Source organism: Crocodylus porosus, unplaced genomic scaffold (assembly GCF_001723895.1).
Source record: "Crocodylus porosus isolate Cpor-Errol unplaced genomic scaffold, CroPor_comp1, whole genome shotgun sequence".
Classification (NCBI taxonomy): domain Eukaryota; kingdom Metazoa; phylum Chordata; order Crocodylia; family Crocodylidae; genus Crocodylus; species Crocodylus porosus.
Window position 1 is genome coordinate 23,023,897 of NW_017728943.1, and position 26,476 is coordinate 23,050,372.

The 26,476-nt window shown below is 49.4% G+C and overlaps 2 protein-coding genes across 2 annotated transcripts in view; both read left to right on the forward strand.

Annotated features, from left to right (window-relative positions):
* PPP2R5D (protein phosphatase 2 regulatory subunit B'delta) overlaps positions 1 to 26,476 on the forward strand; it is a 1,176,261-nt gene that overhangs the window by 440,294 nt on the left and 709,491 nt on the right. The window lies entirely within an intron of this gene.
* Positions 1 to 26,476, forward strand: part of LOC109318995 (cullin-9-like) — a 44,526-nt gene that overhangs the window by 5,549 nt on the left and 12,501 nt on the right. Inside the window, exons 2-4 of the mRNA XM_019548514.1 lie at positions 7,264 to 7,872; positions 12,792 to 12,946; positions 13,928 to 14,461. Of these exons, the coding sequence (XP_019404059.1) occupies positions 7,278 to 7,872; positions 12,792 to 12,946; positions 13,928 to 14,461 (1,284 nt within the window). The 5' untranslated portion in view covers positions 7,264 to 7,277. The remainder of the gene's footprint in view (positions 1 to 7,263; positions 7,873 to 12,791; positions 12,947 to 13,927; positions 14,462 to 26,476) is intronic.

Here is a 26,476-nt window from a genome sequence, read left to right on the forward strand (position 1 = left end):
TCTCATGGCTGTCTAGCCTTGCCTGAGGCTGTAAACCCCCTTTAGGTTTAAACAATGCTCAGGCTCCATATACCTTGCCCTGCAACGCCTCCAAAAGTGGGAAACATAAAAAAATAAAATACCAGCAACAGAGATACTAAGAGAGTTCCTTTGCCCCCTTTATCACCTGGTCCCACGGCCTGCCCTACAACAACAGGCCCCAGGCACCTGAGGCCCCTAGCTAGCCCTAAACTGGGTCCGGGTTAGACTGTAGGCTACTGTGTCCTCCTCTCCACTCTTCGCCCAGCCTATGGGTTCGCTGGACCCTTGGTGGTCCTTCTTGGTACGGCTTCCCCATGTCCCCTGTTGGGGTGGCTCTGTACCGCTGGGGCCCGTCTTCCACAGCCCCTCATGCTGCTTATGCCCTTCATCCCCCACCTGGGGGGCTTCCTTGAGCCCTCTCAAGCCCACAGTGGTCCCACTCGGTCTGGTGTTTTGGCATCTGCTGGCCCCTCTGGCTCTTCAGCGGTAACCCTGGGCGTCAAGCTCCTCCTGCTCTTTCCGGTCTTCTAATCTGGTTCCCCGGTCTGGACGAGGTGCCTCTGATCCCACGCTTCCTGTGCTGCCACCGTCAGCGTCTTTCCTGTGGCGGGCTCCACTGTATCTTCCCGTGCTGTGAGGCAGTTTCCCACACTTTTCCCCCAGTGTGGGGGCTCTGGGAGAGACTTCCCTGCTGGTGCTCCTGCAGGTCTCTCCCTCCCTCTTTGCCAGCTGCTCCTTTTATCCCTCCTGGCCGGCTGCTGCAGCTGCCCTTATCAGTTGGCCACAGGTGTATAAAGACGCAGCTAATGAGCCGTGTGGGTCCCACCTCCATCTCTGGCTCTGCTGCGGATCCTGCTGCAGGTAAAAAGTTTTTCATTTCTTTTCTTTTACTTTTGTTTTCTTCTGAGGGTTCCTGCCCTCAGGGCTCCCCCTTGGCTGTTTGGGATCTTCCCCCTGTTCTTCCCGTGACGCATATTTTTTTACCTTTTTTTAAGATGTTTTAAAAAAAAATAAACCTATATAAAGATAATTTTAATTTAAGATATTCCATGATGATCTCTTTGAGCTTTAACATGAGGATTATAACTTCTAATTATATACTATTTGAGACAATATATTCATGTAACCTTTTTAGAAAAGTTTTATAAATAAGTGACAAAAGGCCAGGTACTATATTAGGGGCCCAATCTTAAGGGATTTCCCAAGGCTCCTGTATAGATTAATAAAAATTAAAGAAACCCACTCTGCTCAATGGGACTCGGTGCTCAGTCTAGAAGATCCCATTAAACATCTCTGTGAACTGATATTGTCTTTTCCGAATCTCTGAATAAACAGGAAGAGGAGGTGAATACTGAGTTTGCTGTATAACCCAGTATTTTAAGTTTTTCATGTTTATGTAGCTGAAATAACCTATTTAATTTTTGTTAAAAACACATTTCACATTTATAACTAAAATAGTTCAAAAATCAAAAATACATATGCTTGTTTTGTTAAAATAATTATACGTTTGTTGAAGAAAAATATCCAAAATACGTAAGTGTGTTGTTTTAGTTAAATAAAACAATTTCAGTGTCTGTTTTGGGGATGGTTGTTGTTGTTTTCCCAATCCAGCATGGCAAAAATGTTCCCCAAATATCCATAATTAATTTAGTGAATTGGAGATAGCTTCCCAGTGACTTTATAAGTACCTGCTTCAGTTAGCTTTGGTAAATAAAATAACCAAATCATAATTCAGTTTTCTGATGTAGCTGAAAAATTAATCTGAAAAAATATCAAAATAAATCACTGCCTTAAAATGTATGGTGTGTTCCTTCTAAAAATAAAGCCTACAACCTAGAGAGAGAGAGAGAGATCAGGGCTAGGCAGAGTCCAGCCTGCAAGCCATATCTGGCTGGTAGTGGACTCCATTGCCCAGCAGCTCCTGCCCACATGGCTGGGACCGGTCTTCATGAAGACCCCACCCACTGTGCTGTGATAGCATAAGGCTGGGGCTGCCATGGAGACCAGCCCCAGCTGCACTGGGCAGGGCATGCAGCAGGGCAGGGCCGGGGGCTGCTCTGAAGCCATTGGAATATTGTGTTGTGGGCAGCTTGGTTTGGGGCCAGGGCAGAGCTGTGATATGCTGCTTGCATGCTCTGGGCATGGGTGTGTAGGCAGCAGATTGTTGCTCTGTTCTGGCTCCTTGCAGCGGTGACAGCATGGTCCCGAGCTGGGGCAAAGTTGTGATCTGCTGCCTGCATACTCCTGTCCGGAGTGTGCAGGTGGTACATCATGGCTCTGCCCTGGCCCTGGACTAAGCTGCACCTGCTGCAAGATCCCAGTGGCTCCAGAGCAACCCCCGGCCTTGGCCTGCCAGTGCAGCTGGGGCTGGTCTTCATGGCAACTCCAGCTTTGTGGTATCATAGCACAGTGGCTGAGGTCTCCATGGACCAGCTGTGCTGGCAGGGGCTGCTGGGAAATGGAGCCGCTGCTGGCCAGATCTGCCATTTTGCCCAACCCTGATCTTTATCTATATCTAGATATTAGAGGTGCACTGATACATCAGTCCAATATTGGATTGGTACGGCTATAAAGAAAATTGTCTATATTGGAAATTGGTCTGATGTGGGCCATAATTTGGCCAGTAAATGCCCTTGTGTGCATGCATCCGCAGTGCAGCACTCAGGCAGCGAGGAGCAGAGCCTGGCAGCATGGAGAGCTGCCTTCAGCTGGTAAGTCTGTTGTGGTGGAAGGGGAGTGGGGAGGGAAGGGACATGGGGGATGCAGATCAACCACCCCGCCTGTGGTGAGGAAGGGGGCAGGGGCAGCCACTGCCCAGGTGGGGCAGGGTGCGAGATGGAGCCACGGGTTGTCGGGGATGGGGGTGAGCGGGTGCTCCTGCCACTGCGCGCACCCTGGGAGGGCATGGAGGGTGGGGTGGGGCATGTGCCTCCGGATTTGCATGGGGTGGGGCAGGCAGCCTGCAGCTTTGGGCTACACGGGGCTCTTCTCGCTGGGGGCTGGGCTTGGAGTGGGGGCTACGGAGGGGGCTGCAGGCACCCTAAATTTGGCCGTAGTTCCCTCCCAGCTCTGCTGCCACTGCCTGCCTAACACAGCCCCAGCTCATTGTATTGGGGGGATGCAGGGGTTGAGCCAGGAAGAGCTGGGGCTGTGCTGGGCATGCGGTGGTGGCACTGGGAGGAAGTGATGGAAAAATTTGGGGTGGCTGCAGCTCCCTCGGTAGCCCCTGCCCTGAGCCCAGCTCTGGCAAGAAGAACCTGGCGCAGCCCTGGCTCCAACCCGCAGCTGCAGCCTGCCTTCCTGCCTTGCCTTGCCCCACATAAATCCCCCTGATGAGCTGCGCCTCTGTCCCATGCCTTGCCCCAGCTGGCCAGCGCCTGCCCTTGCTCCTGCTCCCTCCCTTACCATGGCGGGGAGGGGTTGATCTGTTTCTCCCCACATGTCCCTTCCTTCCCTCTTCCCTTTCCACCACAATGGACTTACTAGCTGGCAGCTCAGGAGGGTGAGTGGTGAGAGTCCCAGCTGACGGGGGGGGGGGGGGGGCCGGGCTGTGCCTTTTTTGTTTGCTTAGTTGTGTTTCCTACACTTTTTAGGCATTTCCAAGGGCAGTTGTTACTATAATACAGGAGTGAGCAGTTATTTAGGCCTGAGGGCCACACAGGGAGTTTTGATGAGGTGTTGTAGGCTAGGTCAGCACCCCCTCCCATCATGACAACTCACCAAAACGCCCTATGGGGCTTTGGGTGGGCAGGGAGCTTGTTGAGGAGCAGGACAGACACAATCTGCTCCCTGCATGCCCTGCCCTGTGGTGGGGGGAGCCAGGGGGTGTATGGGGGTCTGTGGAGGGGGCATGTAGGGAAGACGGGGTAGCTATCTGGGAGCCAGCTGGGGGTGGGGGGTGCATTTAGCAGAATTCACCTGCTTGGTGGCTGCCCCCATGGCCCTCCACATGGGGCCAAGCCCATGGGGTAGCCCATGCCATGCTCCTGCCCGCACCCGCCAGCCGTGGCCAGCATACAGCTTCTGGCGCAGTTGTTCCTAGTGTGGCTGCCACGGTGGATTTTATTTAAAGCAAATCGATTTAAATAATGATTTAAATCATGATCTAAATCACTGGTCAAGAAGTCTCAATTTAGTTATTGTTTTCTACAAATAATGCATTCTTGTTATTTCCTTTATTCATTTAACTTCCTGAAACTTTGCACTTTTAGAGATAGGTAAAGTCTTGACTGTGTACACAAACTTGCAGAGAGACAATAGGGCTGATGGGTAGGTAATCATGTTTGTTATCTTTCATTTCCATATACTGCTGTTAACAAGGTTATTACCTCTGGAGAGACAAATCCACAGTTTGAGAACTGAAGCTAAGTATCACAGAGATGCTTAATGGGATCTTCTAGACTGAGCACTGTGTCCCATTGGGTAGAGTGGTTTTCTTTAATTTTTTCTAATCTACACAGGAATCTCAGGGAACCCCATAAGATTGGGCCCATAATACAGTCCATGACTGTTGTGAACTATTTATAACATTTTTCTAAAAAGTTTACATGAGTATGTTGTTTCAAATAGTATATAATTAGAAGTTTATAAATCTTATTCCATGATGATATCTTTGAGCTTTAACATATTTTAAATTAAAACTATCTTTATATAGATTTTTTTTTAAAAAGCATCTTAACAAAACCCCCGATTAAAGCAAATCTGATGTAAATAAAAAATCCGTTTTTTATTTTTTTATGTTTTTAAATGAAAAATAAAATAAAATTGAGTTTTATCCACCCTAGCAGCTGCAGACAGCTGGGCTCACATTGTCACTGGGAGGTGGGGGCAGAGCACTCAGCCAGCTGCAGCCACAGAGGGAACAGCCCCACCTGAAGCTGCACCTGCTGGCTGGGACCCAAGCTGGCAGGACTGTTCTGTTCCCCTTGCCTCCAGTTGCGGCTGCTGCTCCTGCCCTTGCCACGCTGCTCTGGGTGAGCTGGGGGGAAGCTTCAGCTGAGTGGCTCCTGCCCAGTGCGTGGAGCTCCAGCTCCGACTCCGGCTGCCTTCCACCTGCTCTGCCTGCCCACTGACTGCTCATTGTGCTGGGTGAACAGAGCAGGTGGAAGGCAGCTGGGAGCTAGAGCTAGAGCTCCACACGCTGGGCAGGAGCCACAGCTGAGGGGAGCAGAACAGCTCTACCAGCTTGGCCAGCTCATGCAGTTTCTGATGGGGACTTCCCAGTGCAACTGAAGTTGTCCAGGCTGCTCTGCTCCCCTCACCTCCAGCGGCAACTTCTCCTCCTGCTTTTCCCCCTGCTGCTCTGCTCTGGGTGGTCGGAAGGGAAGCTTCAGCTGGGCAGCTTCCAATGGAGGTGAGGGGAGAGGAGCAGCATCCCGCTGGTTACAGCCACACTGGGAACAGCCCTGTCAGAAGCTGCATGCTGGCTGGGTCCTGGTCCAGTGACCACCAGCACCTGGTGGGAGTGGATGGGGCTCAGCCTCATGTGAAGCACTGCGAGGGCCACTGTGGGCTGGATCCAGACAGTTGGTGGGGCCAGATCTGGCCTGCAGTCTGTATTTTCCCCACCCCTGCTGTAATATCTCAAGTATGCTGGAGAACCTGCAGCTGATTAACAAAATAGTTTTCTTTCATGGGTGGAGAGCTTGCTTTATGATAGTGACAGCTGGGTAGTGCTAGCAGGTGGGAAGAATTGCTAGTGTTAACCCCAGGGGCTGGTAAGGACGTTAATTCTGAGGTGACAGAACTAGAATAAACAAAAAAGTGTCCAGAGCAGTGGTCCCTAGTGGTACTCTGAGACCCTTTCAGGGGTGCTGTGGTGCAGGCACCATGACAGCTGCAACCAGATGCAACTGCTCTGTATACCTCATGCCCATCTAGGTAAGTCTAAAGCAGGCAGGAGCACATGGTTCTGCCACAGTCCTTCCTAGAAACAGGTGCATGGGTGGAACCTTCCTGCATGCCTCTCTTTCTTGGGGGAATTGTGGGGGTGGAGGACACTGGAAAGGGCTGCAGCAAGATCAGGCATGCTTGCCTGCTGTAGACTTATCTGGCTATATACCAGGAATGTGGTGCTGTTCTACCTGGCTGCGGTAGCAATACTCTGTTTGAGAACCACTGAGGTAAGCTGAATCAGTACAACAGTGGTTTTCAGCTGGGGTACCTCCAAGTCAAAGACAATTATGGAGGGGGATGCTGTGAATCTAAAATGGTTGAGGACTGCTGGGTTAGCTAGCTAGTGATGCCTGAAAGAGGTGAGCAGCCTTGCTTCCTTTCCATTCCTTCCTTCTGTTAGCCCCTTTCTTTTATTGTAATTGAATCTACCCCAGCATCTGGTGTAGTTTAGAAATAAGGATTTATATGTAGCTGAATTATCAGGAAGGAGTTGCCCTTTTTTTGGGAGGGGGTCCCTGATGCAGGGCAAATGATGAGGAGTTGGTTACCAGCCATGAGTAGCAAGTCAGAGGAGTTTGAAATATAGAGGTAGTGGTAGAGTTGTTTTAGTCTGTGATTCTAGATTTGGGCAGTCTGAGGTGATAATTCCTTGCTCTGGAAAATCTGCCCCTTTGGTCAGTACCAAAAAATTACATATTATTTAAGTGGAATTCAGGGAGTAGCAGCAAGAATGTTTGGGGAGGCTGATAGAATTGCTTTATGCAGAGAATTTGCTATATATGTACCAAGGCTAAGAAACTATTAGTCACTTGTCCCAAGCATAATTGATACAATGCTAGTGGCTATAGGGAATCTTAGTGAGAAGTACTTTCTACCTAAAAAGTGTAGTTTAAATAGACATGACCAATAAATGGAGGGAGGGGAAATAGGGGTATAAAGGAGAAGCAAGTCTCCGTCCAGTGTCCTTCCTGTCTTGACTGTGCTTCCTCCCATGAGATGAACTTAGGCCTTTTCCATCTTTCCTGCTGACTGTCATAGGGAGCTATGCTGTTTGCCTCTGCAGGGAGGGTTCCAGAGCTCCTTAGAGGCCCTTCTTCATTTTCCATCAGTTCTGGGGCTCCAAGAACTCCAAACTAGGACTTTCCTTACAAAGCTGTGGCCTGGGTTGCAGAATGGCACAAGTCTTAGCTGTCGGAACAGCCTATTTTCAGGTTTCTTTCTGTCAGTTGAGTGCTCAGAGCTTGGAGATTTCATCCGAGAGGACTTTTCCTTGGAGCATCAGGCTGGGGTATTCTCAGAGGAGCTGTCTCCAGGGATTGTAACCTGCTTTTCTCCTTTCCTCTGCAGCCACGTTCCCCGTCATGGTGAGTGAGAGGCGCAATGGAAACCTGCTGGTGAACCTGGGGGCCAAGCTGCAGGCCTACCCTGAGGAGCTGATCCGTCAGCGCTGGAGCCATGATGGCCACACAGAGTACCTGATTCGCTGGAGCATCCTCAGTTTGGAGGAGGGCACGGGGAGCAACGCCAATGCTTCTTCCACAGAGAGCAAAGCGGAGAACATCCTGATGTGGATGTCAGCAGAGGAGGTCTATGCCAATTGCCCGACGCTGCTGGGCAAGAGGAAGCCTGAGGGGCAGCGAGTGAAGGAGGAGAAGGCACCCAGCACGTTTCCTTCGGGTGTCACACTGGATGAAGCCTCGCTGTTGGAAATGAAGGAAGATGTCAGGAGTCTGGTGCAGCGGGCTGGCCGGCAAATGGCTAGGGCTATGGGCCCAGCATCCTCTATCCTCAACACCATCCACGTGCTGAGTGCCTACGCCAGCATTGGCTCATTGACTGGTGTCTTCAAGGAGACGGGGGCTCTGGATCTGCTGATGAAGATGCTTTGTAATGAGGAGAAGCAAATCCGGCGCAGTGCTGGCAAGATGCTGAGGGCCTTGGCTTCGCATGATGCAGGTAAGACCCCTTGGTGAGTGACCCTGTACAGAACCCCAGGGCATGTTTGAATAGTGTCAGCTTGCTGGAAAGCTGGTGCTTGTGGTGAACATGGAAGAGGTTTTGTAGATGGTGTTTTCCAAACAGCCAAAGTGTACTGGGAGGTAATAGGGTGTAACTTTGTGATCATATGGAGTTGTTTGGTAAGGGTAAATATTACATTTGGAAAATGGCTCTTGGAAAGGGGTTGGTTGATTGGAAGATCCTCACTAAGGGCAGGAGTTCACATACATAAGCACTGACATTTTTATGAGGCCCTGGTTGCACTGTGCTTTTGTCTCTGAGCTAGACAAGGTGAAGCCTCAGCAGTTGCTTTTGCAGTCTTTGCCCTTCCTCCCCCCCAGGGTTAAAGGAAGTAAAAGAGCAAAGTCTAGATATAAGGAAAAGCTTTAAAGGATCAGCCTCATACAAGCAAACCTTGTTGAATCTGTGCAGAGCCTTCACAGCCTGGTGCAGTATTATTATTCAGTCCTGAGATAATTCAATCAGCCAAATTGTAAAGCTAAACTTGTTTCTCTAGTGCTCTTGTTGATGGATGGAGTAAAATTTTCAGTAATGAATGATGACCTTAGCTAGTGATTGTGTAGTGAAAGGCTGCTTATGGCTAGGGAGATGGGGAAAAAAAGGTATAGCTCCTGTATGTGGTAGGCTCTGGTCTCTGAAATCTCAGGACAGTAAATTCCCTGAGCTGGAGAATAGAACCTTAGAGGAGATGTCTATGGTTCACTTCCTCCAAGAGCTTCCACAGAGAGTTTGGCTCCTCTTCCTGAAGGAGTCAGTTCTCCTGTGCAAAGAACTAGTACTAGGTATTGTGATTATTGTTGGGTAGCGTACCATTATATATGTATAGGAAGGGGACAGGCTTCAGCATTAGTGTATTTATCTTATTGGCACTGATGAAAGGAAAATTGACATTATTGGCAATAGGCTCTTTTGGCTGATGTGTCTGATAATGTTGCTGATAAATGCCATGTGCATGTGTGCAGCTGCAGCACCGCATGGCCAGTCTGGCAGGTGGGAGAGCAGCATCCAGCTGGTAAGTCTGTTGGAGGGGGAAAGGGTGAGAGGAGAGAAGGGGAGTGGGGGTAGGCAGATTGAGGCCCTTATGGTGGGGATGGGGCAGGGGCAGGCGTTGCCCAGACGGGGCGGGGTGCAGAAAGCAGCTGTGAGTGGCTTGTGCAGAAAGGGTGGGGTGGCTCCTGCCTCTGTGTGCACTCCTGGGGGAGGCATGGGGGGCATGTGTCCCCTGGGTCTGTGTGCAGGGCAGGGGCAGACTGCAGCTGTGGGCTGGGGCCAGGGGTGGTGCCAGGCTCTTCCCAGTAGTGGGGTTGGGCCAGGGCTGTGCTCAGGGGTGGGCAGTGGTGCTGCTTGGGATGGGAAGGGAGGGCTACAGGGGGCTGTAGCCCATCCCCAGTGCTGCTGCTGCCTGGCCTAAATGTAGCCCTGGTCCAACCTCTCCCTTCTCCCTCACCAGGAAGGCGCCACCCCTAGCCCCAGCCTGCAGCGGCAGCCTGCCCTTGCCCCACATGCAGATATTGGGGGCATACACCCCCCCCCGTGCCTCCCCTGGGGGTACACGCAATGGTGGGAGCCACGCCCCCCACTTGCCACCTGGACAGGCTGCTTGCTGCCCTGTCCTGTGCCCTGCCCTGGCTGGGCAGCCCCTGCCCCAGACCCCCTCCTTCCTCACTGTGGGGGCCCTGATCTGCCCTTTCCCTTCCCCCACAACAGACTTAACCAGGTGGACGCTGCTTTCCAAGCTGCCAGGCTGCATATCAGTGCTCGGACTGGTATCTGCCAATATGGCTCATTAATAATATCCGCCCCAGAAACCTTCATTGGTACACTTCTATTCAGTATGGGTGGATAATGTAACAGACAGCAGAAGCATGCACTGCATTATTTGCAGGATGTCTTAACATTTCTTGTTGTATCAGCTGCCCCTCTGCATGCTATCAGGTTCATTTGTTCATTTGTCTTGATTCCAGTTGGAAAGTAGGGCCTTCATTATTGTGTTCCAGCTTTGATGGTTTTATGCAGCAGTTTGTGGCTGCTTTCCATGTCATTTTGATGGTTCATATTTCTGCCTCTTTTTCCATTTGCATGATGGTTTTGTTCTACCTTGATGCCCCTTGTTCTGGGTATTCCAGGCTCTCCCTTGCCTTGTCCTAACTTTTGTGTCTTTCCTTTCTGTATGTTGATGTATTAAGCTGGTTCCAACCAGACTTGAAGTTTATGTCCTAGTCTGGTAGCTCTGTTTTTGCAGCTTCTGTTCTTTGTGTGCTGCTGTTGGGTTCAGGAGACAACTTGCTCTGGAATTGCATTAATGCAACATAAAAATATTTGGTCTAAACCTGCCCTTGTTGGCATCAGTGGGGACAGGGCTGTGCCTCTGATTTGTCTCTGAAAGATTCTGCAGCATACTTGATCTGGGATACCAACTCTCCCCTGCACCATCCAGAAGGCAGCAAGGGTCTAGGTGGGGACAGGCAGGGCATTGCATACAGCATGTACAACCTGTACCTCATTGAGTTTTCTCAATTTTTTAGCTGTTTGAAGATGTCTTAAAACATTTTAAATTCTATAAGGAGCAGGGGAATGACAGCTCATGTGATGTTAGGTTTTACTCACCAATGTGGCTGTAGAGCTGTTCACAACATATTACATTATTTTTTGGCTATGTGATAACCCATAATTACATCTAACAGCTGCTTTTAAACTTTACACATGTGCTCAGAAATTTCCAGGCATGAAAAGTGGCATCTCCAGGGAAGACTGTTCAGAAGGTTGTAAATGGGTCACAGCAGACTTTTGAAATACTAGTGTCACCTACAAAATGAACTGCAAAGGCTTTTAAAAGACCTGCTCTAATGATCTTTTTGGTTTGTTTATAATGTAAAACAGATGTCAAAGAGTTTTTTAATCCAAAACAAAGGTGCTTTCTTACTTGTTTTAATTTGACTTTACACCTATCAGACGTATAATTTTTTTTTTAGGAAGATCTACTGAATTCGTGAGCTTTTGCCTAATTGAAAAGCATGAATATTAAATCTTTAAGAGTCATTTTTCTTCAGCATCATTACAATGACATCTTAGGAAAGTGTGTTAAACAATGATCACCTTTCTCTTGTCTCAAGAGCTTCAGCTTTCACTATCTTGTCTTGTTGCCCGATCCATCCTGCAAGCCAGACAGGGCCTGTGAATTTGTAATGTGAAATAGCAGAACTAGTGGTTTTGGAGGAGAGGAGGTCTTGACTTTTTTCTTAATTGACACAAAGGCTTTCAAACAAGACTTTTGATTTCAGTTTCTGCATCACTTTTAATGCTAGTATGTGCTTGCCAGGTGCCTGTTTTCATTTATCTGCTAAATTTTGGTAGCTTTTTGTTTCATTGTCTTTCTTCCTGTGGCAATAAACAAACTTGCCATCATAGCCTCTTCTCTATAGATCAGAGGTTCCCAAACACTGATAGACTAAGTACTACCAATTTAAAACAATATAATCTCAAGTATCTGTGTGGCCTTAAGTACCTGTGCGCCTCTGCCCGCCTAGTGGTGGCAGGCAGGTGGTGTCCTGCGGAGGTCTGGAGGCAGCAGGGGAGGGGAGGGGCCGTACGCACTTCAGGGCAGGCAAGGTGGGGCATGTGCCCCCCAGATTTGTGCACAGGCAGAGGCAGGCGAGCGCTGTGGCGCTGGGCTCTGCACTGTGGCACTGCCTCCAGATCTGCGCAGGACTGGCTGAGGCACATAGTGTCTTGCATAGTATGCACATAGTGTCCCACACAGGTCTGGAGGCAGTGGCAGCAGCAGTGTGCAGCCCACCTCTGCCTGCCACATGGATCCTGGGGGCATGTGCCCCCCATGCCTGCCCCAGGAGCTGCCCCCATGCCCTGCTGCCATGTGCATCCTACATGTTGGCCAAGTGCCTCTGCCCACTCAGCAGTGGCAGGCGGATGGTGTCCTGTGCAGGTCCGGATGCAGCGTCACGTGGTACAGAGCCCAGTGTGCAGCCTGCCTTTGTGCCGGTCCTGCTTTGGGGATGGGGCCAGCTGGCCCAGGGAGTGAAAACTCCTGGGGAGCAGCATGCTGCTGCTGCACTCTGCACCATGTTATAGCTGCCTCTGGAGCTGCATGGCATGCCTTGTGCCTGTTGCCATCAGGTGGGCAGAAGACGGAGTGCAGCCAGTGCACGGCAGGTACGTGGCATCCTGTGAGGTTCCCGAGCCAGCGGCAGTGTGGTGCAGAGCCCAGCAGCAGCCTGTGTCTGCCCCATGCACAGATCTGGGGGGCATGTGCCCCACATGCCTGCTCCAGGATGCACGCGATGGTGAGGAGCCCTGCCCCATGCCCCTGGATAAGCTGCCCAGGCTCTGATTATCCCACCACCCACCCTGGGGCCCCATTCACCCCAGCCCCTACCCTCTATCTCTCTCACTGCGGGGGGTCTTGATTTGCTTCCGTTCCCCCCATCACAGTTATCTGCTGGGTGCTGCTTGACACATGGTGCTGCTGTGCTCTGGGTTTATGTGGCCCCTTTTCCATACCACTTCCAGGTCATTTACGTACCACAGGTGGTATGCATACCACAGTTTAGGAACTGCTGCTCTAGACTGTTACTTGGCCCCTTGACATGGGGAAAAGTCTGGTGAATAGCAGGCCATCCTATCTAACATGTGCAGTGACCTCTCCAAAATCTTTTCAGCTTAGGATTGTTTGGTGCCTTGGTGATTGTTGAAAGGGGCTTGGGAGTGTCAGGCTTTCAAAACTCCCTACACAAGGGGAATAAGTGGCTACAGGTTGTGTTTGTTGTGTTTGATTCTCCTTCCTGGTGTGGATGAGCCTCCATGTAGAAGCATTAAGTTGGTATCTGTTGTGCTTGCAGGGAGTCGGGCCTATGTCCTCCTGTCCCTGAGCCAGCAGGATGGCATTGAGCAGCACATGGACTGTGACAGTCGTTACACCCTCCTGGAGCTGTTTGCAGAGACTACGTCCTCTGAAGAGCACTGCATGTCCTTTGAGGGCATCCACCTTCCACAGGTAGCAACTGATTCAGGCAGCCCTTGGGAAGGGGGGCAAAGGGCACAAGGGCATGGAGCAGTGGTGCTCAAGCTTTTTGCCCTGTGGGCCAGATGGTTGGTGCAGGGACAGTCCACAGGCTGGATCGGGTCATGCACACCAGGATTGGGCCCTGTGGGATTTCAGTTGGCCCCCATGCCCTGGGATTGGACCATAAGAGTCCAGTGCCCACCCCTTCCCCAACCGTGCATGCTGAGATTGGGCCCCGCATGTTAGTGCTGCCTTTCCCACTCCTGCACCCTGGGATTGGGCCTGGGGCCTGGGGCCACTCCTTCTTGCCCCTGTGCACTGGAATTGGTTGCCTGATTGAGCATGCAGGGTCTGGGACTCCCAATGGGTCCAGACATTTGGCAGGTAAGAAGCAGTTCCATTGCTCCCTTGCTGTTAAATTTTTTGACCTATGAGGAGCCGTGTGGGCTAGATAACACTGCTGGATCTGGCCCATGGGCCAGATGTTGAGAACTTCTGCCATGGAGGATTTGCTGGTGGAAGAGATGGGGTGATGGAAGCTGGAGCTGGGAGACCTATTTTGGGTGGGGCTGGGAGGGGGCACAGGGCCCTCGTTTTGAGGGAGTAGAAGGATGACTCGAGGCAAGCAGGATGGTGGGGAGTGGAGTGTGGTAGAGAGGGCTCTGGGTAGGTAGGATGGGGGTGACATATATGGGTGAAAGCTTGGCTTAAGGGTCTGTTAGAGGGAAGGGAAAATTAACTCTCAGACTCTCTGGGGGGGGTTGGGAGTGGAATGGTTAGGATGGGCATTGTGGGGATGAATGTTTCAGGGGTCTGATGAAAGGGCAGGGTGTGGGAGGTGAGGAATACCTGCTGCCAGGCCCCTGAGCCACATTGTGGTGGTATGGTTGGAGGGGAATGGCAGCTGAGAATGAGCTTCAAAGCCTGACTGGAGCTCTCTGGCCATGGGTCTGAAACCTGTGTCTGTTGCAGATCCCAGGAAAGCTGCTGTTCTCTCTGGTGAAGCGTTACCTGTGTGTCACCTCTCTCATGGACAAGGTCAACAGCAGCACAGAGCTGGGGGCAGAGCGTCAGGACTGCGCTGCCCACAGTATGCACTTTGGGGAGAGGACCCGCGTGCAGCGGGAGTTTGAGTTCAGCATGGCTATGGCTAATCTCATCTCTGAGTTGGTGCGGGTGATGGGCTGGGACCGCAGCCAAAAGATGGAGCTCCTCTCCTTTTGGGAAGCACGACCTCAAGTCATCCGTTCCATCTTCCAGCCCAAGGCTCCTGCCTGCACACCCATCCAGGTGCCTCTGGTTTCTCCAAAGCCCTTGCCACGCAAAAAGCAGAGCCATGGGTTCTTGACTCCGTCAGACTTCTCCAGTCGTGGCAGTTATGTGGAGTATATGCAGGAGACCCTTAAGCCAGGCATGATGGTGCGCCTGCTGGAAGATTTTGATGAGCTCAGTGCTGGTGATGAAGGTGAATTCTGTCAGAGCAATAATGGAATGCCTCCTGTACAGGTAAGCCCCTGGTGGAGGTAAAAGACAGAGAGAAAGAGGGTACGGTAGAGTCTGCAGATGTGCCTGCTTTACATTTTCCTGGCTACCCCTTCATGTTTTAGCTATGATGTCCTAGATGCATCACAGGTTGGACTCCCCACATCCATGAGTAGTCATTTACCTCAGGGCTAGGAGAAGGGCTTATGTGTGCTTTCCCCAGTAGGATATTGGTTGGTCGCTTAGGTAAGTAGATTTCAAGTGTGTCTGAAAAACGATTCATTGTAAGTGTGCATGGAGCAAAGTTCTGACTGCTAACTTTCTGTCTAAAATGAGATTAGCCTTTGCAAGAAAAACTCACATCCAGTAATGCCAACCTTGTGAAATTGTTGAGTCATGATTTCTGAGTAAAATTAAGTCTTACCCTCCTTAGCATCCACCATTTATTGGGTTACAGATGCCAGAAGAAACCTCTTTAGCTATTCTGTTCACATTAATAGAGCTGTCATCCATGAATTTATCCTATCCCTTTTGACTCTGGCTAGCCTACCTTGTTGCGCAGAAATTTAACAGCATACTGGGCTGTATTAGTAGGAGTGTGGCCAGCAGATTGAGGGAAGTGAGTGCCCTCTATTTGGCACTGGTGAGGGCACATCTGGAGTACTGTGTTCACAGTTTTGGGCCCCCACTACAGAAAGAATGTGGACAGATTAGAGATAGTCCAGCAGAGGGCAACAAGAATGGTTAGGGGGCTGGGGCACATGACTTCTGAGGACAGACTGAGGGAACTGGGAGTCTGGAGAAGAAAAGACTGAAGGGGGATTTAATTGCAGCCTTCAACTACCTGAAGCGGGGTCCCAAAGAGGATAGAGCTAAACTGTTCTCAGTGGTGGCGGATGACAGAACAAGGAGCAGTGGTTTCAAGTTGTAGCAAAGAAGGTTTAGGTTAGATATTATGGAAATTTTTCTCACTAGGAGAGTAGCAAAACACTGGAACAAGTAACCCAGAGAGGTTGTAGAATCTCCATTCTTGGAGGTTTTTAAGAACTGGGTAGACAGAGCTTTGGCTGGGATGATCTAGTTGGGGATGGTTCTGCTTTGAGCGGTGGTTGGACTAGATCACTTCCTGAGGTCCCTTTCAATCCTAATTTTCTATGATTCTGTTCTGCCTGCACCACCACCTGTGGCAACAAATCCCGGGGGAAGGTGGCAGTCTGGGCCTGGGCTGTTTCCCTGGTTGGTTTCCCATGACACTCTTTCATTTTATTAGGTCAGTGCTGTCCCCAGGTTTAGATTAAAGTTTGGTAAGTCTTTTGCAAGCGTGGCTAATGGCCTGGGGAGGGGGAGAGAGAGAGAATAGTTTTAGTGAGGGCAGAGTGGAGGGCAAGGATGGATGGGCAGAGGGAATTGGAGTGGTACAAAAAAGACTTCTGTGCTGTTTAGGATATCAGTGCTTTGGGTCTTTCTCCTTGAAGAAGCAAACACATCTCCTTCCTGGGAGCTGACTAGGGAAAAGCAGCTGTCAGATGTGGGGGTGCTATGGAAGGCCAGGAACCAAGAAGAGCAAAGGGACACCAGAGACTCTTGTGAAGCCATTTCTTGTTTCAGGGGGGTCTTCTCAGGACAGGGAGACCTGAATAAAGCTGCTTTGTGGGGAGTCCTGAAGCGGAGGTTGTTTTTCAAAAAAAAAAAAAAAAGTTTGTCTGGCTATTATTTGATTTCTCCTTGCTTATTTCTGGACACTTGCTCATTATTCCTGTGCCATATATCCGATTCTGAACCACACAAGTTTTAGCTAAGGCCATAATTTGTTTTGCTGAAACTCTGCCAATAGTGCCAGTGCATGAGAAAAAATGACCTATCCTGAATGTCGGGGAGAGTGGAGAACTGGCAGTTGGAATAGCATTACTGATTTACTAAATGACCATATTTTTATCTTAGAATCAAATGGAATACATATTGAGTGTTTTGTGGCCATTTTGGTTGCTTGAGGTTAGAATTGCATGCTATAAATGGTGTCTGTTTAAGTCTGGGCTGGAAATATGGAAGTCTTGATTACTGGGAGCTTTGAAAATGTGTACACATTGTGCTTTCTCTAGTCAAACTGAATTGTTTTTGGTAATTGTTTTTCTGTCAGTTACTGTTGGATGTTTTAGTGACAGCCATTTCAACTTTGTTCAGTTTTTAGTGATATCTTTCCTGAAGTATCCTTTCTTTCCTCCAGGGGTAGTTTCTTTCATCTCCTGGCATGTGCCATTCAGTGAGCTCTCAGAACTTCAAGAGTAAACTGAATTTGTTGGAAGTTGTGGTCTTCCCGTGCCTCTAAACCATGTTTGACAATTTTTTTTTACAAATGCTTGGGTTTGCTTATTGTAATTTGTAAAGTCTTCCATTATATGTGTGCCTTCCAGCAGCGGGCATTGTAGCAGATGTTGCATAGTTTAAGGCTCTGTGCTGCAATTAGAGGTGGTTGAACCAGTGGTGTAGCCCCACTTCATTAGTTCCTTGGAGCATCTGACTCCAGTATGTAGGCAGTTGAGACATCGCCACCTTTGCCATGGTTTGTCAGCCACTGGTGATAAGGACTCAGCTACTGGAATATCTGTTTTTCCACTGACAGGTATTTTCTTCAGCCTTTCATTCAACATCTGTAGTCATGTCTCCTTGTGTATGGCATCAAGACGTTGGGTGCTGGTGAGGAAGCTCCTGCATGACGTCAAAAATTTATGTGCTGTGGAATGGTCATACAGCAGGTATCTCACATCTTCAGTTTGTTTTGATTATTCTATCCTGCTGGCCACTGCTCTTCTGTTGTCTGGAGGAGTGATGCCAACCAGCAGGTACACACTGTTTAGGCTGGCTTCAGACATCCCGTGATGCATCGCCAGCTATCATTCAGAATGGGGTTGAAGTGCTTGGCATTTATGGATCTCTCCCATACGGGGCATGCATACTTGGCAGAGGAGAAGCTGAGAGCCGGAGCAGTGGTTCGATAGTTGAGGGGCTAGCTCCTCATTTGGACTTGGGAAGCTTATGTGGAACGTTGTTCTGAGTGCTCATCTTTTCTTTTGTCTTTATGCTGTGTTCTTCGTATAAGAGGGTTCGATCAAGGGTGACTCCAAGGTAAACTAGATTTAAGCAGTGGGATAGTGGGGTCCCAGGTCATGTAATGTTGAGCTGGTGGTTGGCCTCATGGTTTTTCAGATGACTGGCATATAATTTGTGTTTTTACTAGGTTGGCATGTAACTAGTTTTCAGTGTAGTATGAGGTTAGAGGCCAATTAGTGCCTCATTTTTCAACATGGTCAAAGCCATTGTTTTGGGTGGTTATGCACAGGTCATCTGCATAGACAAAACATTTTGTTTCCAAATCTGTTGGTTGGTCATTCTTATGGATATTATATAACAGTGATGCAAGTATATTTCCAGGGGAAGGCTTCCATCTGCTTTGGTGACCAGTTTTACAGTTTTGTTTATAGTATTGTTTCCCAGCAAAACAATATTTTATAGACACTTAGTTTGACTCCTGAACTGAGCAAGTGAGTTCTAGGTATTGGTGGCTTATCTGACACTCACTTCTTTCTGTCGGGCTAAAATTGGCACTTCAGCATCTCTTGTAGTTTTTCTGAGTGACCATTTTGAAGCTGTTAAGTTTTCCTTCTGTGTGCTCTTAACTGCCAGTGGTTCGGTTGCAGTTACATGCAACAAAAAAACAATTATTGTAAGTTTTTGTGGCTTATTTGTTGTTGTTAAAAGGGAATTTCCCTTTTAAAAGGGAATTTTCACTTTGTTCACAAATAATTGATGGCATTGATGCTTTGATGCCTGCTGCGAGAAAGCTCAACTGGAAGCTATAGAAGATCTAGGGCAGGGGGTTTCAACTGTTTTGGATCAGTGTACCACCGGTGGCCGGACACGGAGCGGGGGACAGGGGGTTGCACAACCAGAAGGGGTGGGGCAGGGTGGGGCAGCGTGCAACCAAATGTAGAATGGGGGCAGCCACCTCGTGCAAGCTTCCCTTGCATCCAGCCAGGCAGTCAGTGGCGGTGCAGGGTAGCGTGTGGCAGTGCTCTGTCCTCCTCCCTAGATCCTGGTTTCTGAAATCCTGTCGTGCACTCACTCGCTCTGCCTGCCTGGCATGATGAAATGGGTGGAAGGTAGCTGGGAGCTGGAGCTAGAGCCCTGGGAGCCAGAGCCCTATGCACTGGTGAAGGAGCCACCCAGCTGAGGCTCCTGACTGCCTTTCACCCACTTTGACCATCCACGTTGGATGGGCGGAGTGGGTGGAAGGCAGCCAGGAGTTGGAGCTAGAGTCCTGTGTGCTAGGGCAGGAGCCACCTAGCTGAAGCTTCCTGCTGGCCAAGAGTGGTGTAGCAAGAGCAGGAGGAGAGCTTCTAGGAGGGGAGGCGAACAGAGTAGCACCCACACAGCTGCAGCTATACCGGGAGCAGCCCTGCTGGAAGCTGTACGCACTGGCTGGGGCTTGGCTGGTGGATGCGGGCTGGAGTGTGTCACAGGCTTCCCTGGTCATGAGCGGCTGGGGCTTAGCCCCATATGCGGAGTGCTGTGGGCACAGCTGTGGACTGCATTGCCCAGGCGAGTTCTGCTGCTTCCTGCCCTCTCCTCCCATCTCTCATCCCTAGCTGGCTCCTGGAATCTAGCTCCTAGGCAGCCCCCACACATAAGCATACATGCCACTCCCCCTACCCCCCATAGGACAAGGTCTGCCCTGCGACCCTGGCCTTACCCACCCGTCTTGCCTGGTGGGAGAAACCCACTGCTTGCCCACAGCCCCATCCCACATAAGGAGTTTTGGTGAATTGTGGCAGGGGGGAAGGGAAGGGAAGTGCTGACCTGGCCCACAACAACACATTGAAACTGCCTAAGTGACCCCTGGGCCCAAATAATTGCCAACCCCTGATGCAGGGAGAGAGCCAGGGAAAAGAACTTGGTAAGGGGGAAGTAGCACTGGTGAAGACCAGACCAGTCTGGGGCCCATTTGGATAAGTAGGAGAGTTGATTCTAGGTTTGTACAGGTAGGGTGCTGCTTTCTCCCTGGGGGGCTGGAGAATTAGGTCACCAGTATGGGGAAAGCTGTTTCTGCATGGAAGAATAACCAGGAGTCAAGGGAAGATTGGCAGCAACGTGCAGGGAGAGGGGAGCAGTGTCAGATATTTTTCAAAGAGACAGAAAAGGTGACAAGGGTGAGGAAGGGTTTGTAAGTAGTTTGTGGGAGGAGAGAAACCTACTTTTGGAGAAGAAAGCAAGCTGGGGGAATGGGAAAGGAGAAGCTGCATTTGAAATAAATTACTTCCACGGGAGCATTGAGGAAGTTATTTTAACAAGACCTATATGTTGAAGAGAGTGAGAGCCTGGTTTTGAATGGCTGGGGTGTTTCTGGAGATGGATCAAACTGCTTCTGTTAAAGAAGGGTACAAAAAAACCAACAGGTAACTTTAAACTGCAGGTGTGGGTCATTTTTTTTCACCTGTGTTAGTAACTGCTGGAGTCTCTCCACCCTCTTTCACCCTGGACCCTACCCAGTTCTGTTTCATGGTTCTCCATTAGCCTTTGGACTGCAACCTCAGCCTGAATTCCACCCTGTTCCACCTTGTAGAAATGCTGAGTCCCCTCTCCTGTTTGAGAAGTACCCATGACTTATATTTTTGTGTGTGCTATCAGTAGCCCTGTTTGCCATTTGTGGTTTGTTCAGTCATTATTGGCATTAATTTTGTGCTGTGCACTCGTCTTCCTGTTGTGCAGACACAACATCTTACTCTTTTTATTGTATTTACAACATAACACTACGAGCTGAACTTCTCCCTGTCCTAGACTGCATTCGCAATCCAATCTGTGACCACTGTACTCTCCAGATCCACCCTGTTTTCATTCCACCACAGATCATCCCTGTGTTTCTGTGCTGCTTTCCACTGGTGCCCTCTTCTGTCAGACCCCTACTCCAGCCTCTGCTTTTCTACTCTGTTTAAATGTGACACCACTGACCCTTAATCCTCTCTCTTCTTCATTCCATTAGTGCCCAAAACTCAGGCCTTCTCAGTGAAATCTCAGTAGCCTTAAAATAGGTGCTCAGGTGCCAAAACGTACTCAGGCAACTGACCACCTGCAAAAGCTTCTGTCCATTACCTGATCATCATAGGATTGTGCGCTCTGCCCTCTCCAAAACTCCTATCACAGTTGTTTTGTGGTGCAGTAAAGTGTTCATAGAATATGAGCTATTTTTAATGAAGAGGGGAGTTACTTTTAGAGTATTGGCACCCTAACAGAGAGCAGCACCCTGCTGGCTTTCTAATCCCTTTTGTATTCAGGGAATCCAACTTGGGTACCTCTGCTGACAGTAGGTGTATCAGTTTGGCACTGGGACAGAGAGTATTCAGTCCTAGGCCGCTCAGATCTTTGGTCAGAACCAGGAATCCTGGTTTTCCCTGATAAAAATGGAAAATTCTGTGATAAAACCCCCAAAATACATGATTAAAATGAAATGCCACTGGTGTGTGTGTGTGTGTGTGTGTATTTATTTAGGTTTGTATATAGGTATCAATTGAACACAATGTTTTATTGATATATTTAAAATTTTAAAGCAATTTGGAAGCCTACCAGTGCCTTGACCACTATAATAAAATAAATTCTAAATACCTATAAATTTTGGTATTTGATTTTGGGTTTTATATCATGGAAAATCAGAGCTCCCTCTGCCCCCTTAGCTCACAGAATGCAGGTCCAGGCCCTTCACTCACAAGCCACAGCCCCCCCAGCCCTGCTGGTGCCCCTTGCCCCCACCCCAGCTCTGCCAGAGGAGGCCCCCAGTTGCCACGGCTATGGGGCCAGGGACCTGGGTCCGGAGCCCCCTGCCCCACACAGCAGCACCCGAGCCCCAGCTGCAGTGGAGCACAGAGCCTGGCTCTCCCTCCCTTGTGGGCAGCACGGATAGAATGGCGTCTGTGGAGGGGCAGGTGTGGGCTCAAGCTGGGGGGAATCTGGCTCCATGCTGCTGTGTGTGCTCCCAGTGGGGCAGGGTGGACCTGTGTGCTCCATATCTGTGCAGAGGGTAGGTGCAGGCTGAGGGCTCCATGCCCTGCTGCTCTCCCCCAGGGCCTCCATGGTCTGGTGGGTGGGACCTGGTGCTACAGGGCAGGTTAGGATTGGGCAGGGAAGCTCCTTGCTACTGTGAGCCCTGCGCTGTGCTGGCAACTTGCGCCGTGCCAGCCTACCCTGCGCTTCTGCCCTTGCTGCTTCTGGGCAGGCAGGGCATGCCTCGCCAGGGTGACGTGAGGCTTGCAGTGGCAAGGAGATTACCTGCCCAACTTTGCTCTGCCCTGCAATGCTAGGTCCTACCTGTTGGGCTGCGGAAGCCCCGGGGGGGGGGGGCAGCAGGGCAAGGAGCCCATGCCTGCTCCTGCCCCACCCCACACACACATCTGGGGAGCATGGGTCTCCCCTGCCTCCCTTGGGAGTGTGCACAGTGGCGGGGAGCTGATTCCAACTGCCCCTGGGTGAGCTGCCTGAGGTCCCGTCCCATTTCCTGCTGGGGCCCTGCGGCTGTGCAATTCAGCCCCAAGCCCCCTAGTCCCAGCCTTGCTGAACTTGCTCCCTCCCTATGGGGCCTCAATCCTCCCTCCCTGCCCCACCAGACTTACTGGCAGGAGCTGCTCTTCGGGCTGTCTGGTAGCCATGTGCATATACATGCACAGGGCACCCCTGCCTGACCACCCTCCTCTGCCAGCCTGCAGAGAGCTCTTTGCAGAAGTGCAAAATTCATGTGTTTCTCCATAAAAATCACAAATCCATGTTTTTCTTGGGTAAAAGGGGAAATCCATGCCCTTTTCCATTTTCTTGTGGGAAATGGAAAGCCTGGATTCCTGGTCAGAACTGGCAGCTTGGGCTCCATCTGAAAAATCAGTATGTAGCCACTGGAGAATCTGAAGCATGAATATTATCTGCTCCCATCAAGATGTTCTTCTGGGGAATTAAGTTGCTGTATCTGGCATTGGCGCCAATCTCTGGCTGGATTTAAGGTATTGCCCGATATATATTGCCTTCATCATCTAGAAATGATGAAGACATGGACAAGAGTGGTAGGATCCACCACCAAAAGGTCAGATCCTCTTAACTAGGGACAGTAAAAAGAAAAAAAAAAAGGGGGACTCAATTGCTGTTGGAACATATTTGGCAGAGCAGCTTACTATTTAATGTTATAGCTTGGTGATGAGCAGGGATCTGGGTTTTCTGTTTCCCAAGGAAAATGGAAAAACACAGATTTCCCCTTTTACCCAAGAAAAAAAGTGGATTTCTCATTTTAATGGAGAAACCCATGGATTTTGCACTTTTGCAAAGAGCTCTCCACAGGCTAGCAGAGTTTCAGCCTGCAGGGGACTGGGGGAAGTGGTCAAGTAGGGGGAGCCATGTGCATGCATATACACATGGCCACCAGGCAGCCTGGAGAACAGGTCTGATAGGTAAGTTGGCGGGGGAGGGTGGGAAGCCCCCATAGGGGGAGAGGGAGTGAGTTGGGCCGGAGCTGCTGCTTGGGGCCTGGGGCTGGAATCCATGGCCCCGGTGACAAGTGGGACGGGGATGCTAATGGCTCCTCTGGGGGGTAGGGGATGTGGCCAGCTCCTCACCACTGCATATGCTCCCAGGGGGGCATGTGCCCCCAAGATCTGTGCATGGGGGGGAGGCAGGCATGGGTTCCTTGCCCTGCTGCCCTCCCCTGAGGCCTCTGCAGTCCAGCAGGTGTGACCTGGTGCTGCAGGGCAGAGTGGGGCTGCGTGGGGAAGCTCGTTGCCACTGTGAGCTCCTCATTGCCCTGGTGAGGCGTCCCCTGCCTGCGTGGCAGCAGCGGGGGCAGCTGTACAGGGTTATCCCCCTTGCTGCTGCCATGCGAGATGGGGGTGCCTTGCCAGGGTAGCTTGGAACTCGGTGGCAACGAGCTTCCCTGTGCTGCCCAGCTCTGCCTTGCAGCACCAGGTCCCACCCGCTGGGCTGCGGAGGCCCTGGGGGAGGGCAGCAGGGCGGGGAGCCCCAGCCCACAGAGGGCAGCCCTGCCCCTGCCAGGTCTCAGGTCTCCCTTGCCCCCCTGGGAGTGCTCTGCTTTGCTGCAGCAACTGCTGCTTCCTGCGGGTGACAGCCAGGGGTTGGGTGCTGCTGCAGGGGGCTGCAGACCTGGGTCCCTGACTCCATAGCCCGGGCAGCTGGGGACCCCCTCTGGCAGGGTTGGGGGTGGCAAAGGGCTATGGGTGGGGGGGGCGAGGGGCACCAGCAGGACTGTGGTGGCTGTGAGGGTTGAGTGAGGGGCACAAGCATGGCCTGGGGTCTGTGGGAGGGGAGTAAGGAGCATTAGGAGGGCTGGGGGGCTGTAGGGGAGGGGGAAGTGAGGGACACCATCCGAGCCAGGGAGCTGTGATGAGGGAGTGAGGGGCACCAGCAGGGTGCGTGGGGGGGGATGTAGGGGGAAGTGAGGGGCACCAGCTGGGCCGGGGGGCTTTTTGAGGGGAGCGAGGGGCACTAGCAAGCCCAGGGGGCTCTGGGTTGTGAGTGAGGGGTCTGGACCTGTGTTCTGTGAGCTAAGGGGGAGGGGGAGCTGTGATTTTTTTTTCCCCCATGATAAAAAACCTAAAATCAAATGCCAAAATGTATAGGTATTTAGAATTTATTTTATTATTGTGATTGAGGCACTGGAAGGTTTCCAAATTGCTTTAAAATTTTAACTATATCGATAAAACATTGTGTTCAACTGAGATATCTATATACCTATATCTATCTATCTGTAGATAGATATAGATATATATACGTGGCATTACATTGTAATCACAGATTTTGGGATTTTTTATTGGAGAATTTGCAATTTTTTTTTTTTTTTTCAGGGAAAACCAGGATCCCTGGTGATAAGCCCAAGTAAGTTGTGGTTGATTGTCTCTGCCTTTGATTGAGAGAGTACATTACTTCTACCATCTATCTTTAGTTACTATAACCATATTTATTCTCATAATAGCCATACTTTTCTTTCTGGAATGTTACCACCAAAAACTAGGTTGCATCTATTATGCACACCTTGGAAAAAAACAAAGTATTGGCATTTTTGTTCTGTGTTTGAATACCTATCTGGACTTTGTCATCTTATATGATTTTGCAGGTGAGAATGAATATAGGATGGAACTAATGTACCATGCAGCTTGGGTTCCATTCTTCAACAAATTCTGTCTTTAGAGATTTTTTGGATCTGTGCATTTAGAAATGTAGCTATGGCTGTTGCACAGGATTTATTGGGTGTTGGACTAGATGACCTCTGGAGGTCCCTTCTAGTCCTACTTTTCTGTGATGATTCTATGATTTTACAAAATTTTGAAAGTACATTTAATAGTGTGGTCATTATGCAAGAGCAATTATGTGAGTAGAAATAGCTTTACTTTGCAGTTAAATTAGCAGGACAGTTAGGGTTTGTGGCACACTTAGGAAACTGAACACCATCATGTCTTTGGTCTTTCTGTAGTGTGACTCTACAGATTACATGTTAAGGTTGTTAGTTTGTATCTGCCTAGTTTTCTTAGCACTCCTGCTTTTCTGCCTGATCTTGACTTCCTTATTCTTTTGGAGATTTAATACATTTTAAACCATAAATTGTCAGATTATTTCAGTTACTAGGATTGTTCTCTGAATTTCCCCACACACTGCTAGTGACGCATTTCTGTCACTTTTCTACTTGTATTGTTTCCTTGTCTTGGTCCTGTTTTGTATACTTTTTATCTGAACACCTGTCCCAAAACCTAAATTTCTGCTAACTAATTTGCTGAAACCCAATTCCTTCTTCACTAGTAATGATAATTGATGGTTTTGTTTCATTTGTTCAATCTTCTTTCCTTGTATTCTTTAAACAACCGTTTTAACAGGCATTCTCTCACCCGCCTTTTTTATTTTTCTCTCTGCACCCTCACATCTTCCTTCCACAGCCCGCCTGGCCTGATCACAACCTGTATATTCTTCACAGAAAACCCATGAGTTGCCAGTCGAATAACTTCACCTTTCACAGCCTGGGTGTGTTCCTTCCTGCTCATATTCCTCTTTTACACACTCCCTACTATTTCCCATTCTTCACAACACAATTCTGTTCCTAGATCTTTTCCTGTCTCTCCATTCACTTTCTGAAAAGAAACACTTAACTCTGTTGTGTCTGTAACTAACAACTTCTAGCTGCACTTCTGTTCTCAGTTATGTAACAAATTCTGAGCTCTTACGATAAAAATGGAAGACTCTTGGTATGCCAGCAAATCTTGTTCTTGGACATGGAGGAAAGGGCAGTTTTCAGTCTAGGAGTTTTGTTGTAAGCCAGGTCTTTCTTCAAAGGCTGAGTTTCCAGTTTTTCTTTTTGGTACTTTTCATTTGTAGGCTTTGGTTTTTGAAACCTTTATTTTTGTGCTATCTGCAGGTTCAACCTGCCTCTGCATAAGAAGATACTATTTTTGGAACAAGAGGGTTTTTTTTTCCGTAAGGGTTTTAAGACGTTCCCAAAGTGAGCTGCCTTCTCTTTGCCATTTTTAAAAAAAATATGTTAAGGAATCTGCAACCCAGGGAAGCAGAAATCTTAAATGTAGAGAAGATAAAGCATTTGTGGAACATGATTGGACTTGTGTACATGATTCCATGTTTTTCAAACACCAACCTTTACTTGACAGACAGAACTCTTGGGGTAGAAGCGATATCTTTTAAAAGATATTGCTTCTACACCAAGAGTTTTGTCTGCCTCTGCTTTTTAGACCAACATGGTTACAACCTATATTGTTGAAGCTTTTACTTGGGAAACTTGAGCTGTATGTTTGCTGTTGAGGGCTAAGACTTGTTTGACTCGGGGAAAGTTTTTGACATACCTAAGATGGGTTCATTTGGAAAGTATCCACAGAGGCTGTACAGCAGAAAATATCTCTGTCTGAGCGTGCACTTGTTCCTAGATATGTGCAGGTGAGAACACAGCTTTGGTTAGAGCTCAGCTTGCAATTTTATACATTTGAATAACTCAAGGAAAAAGTT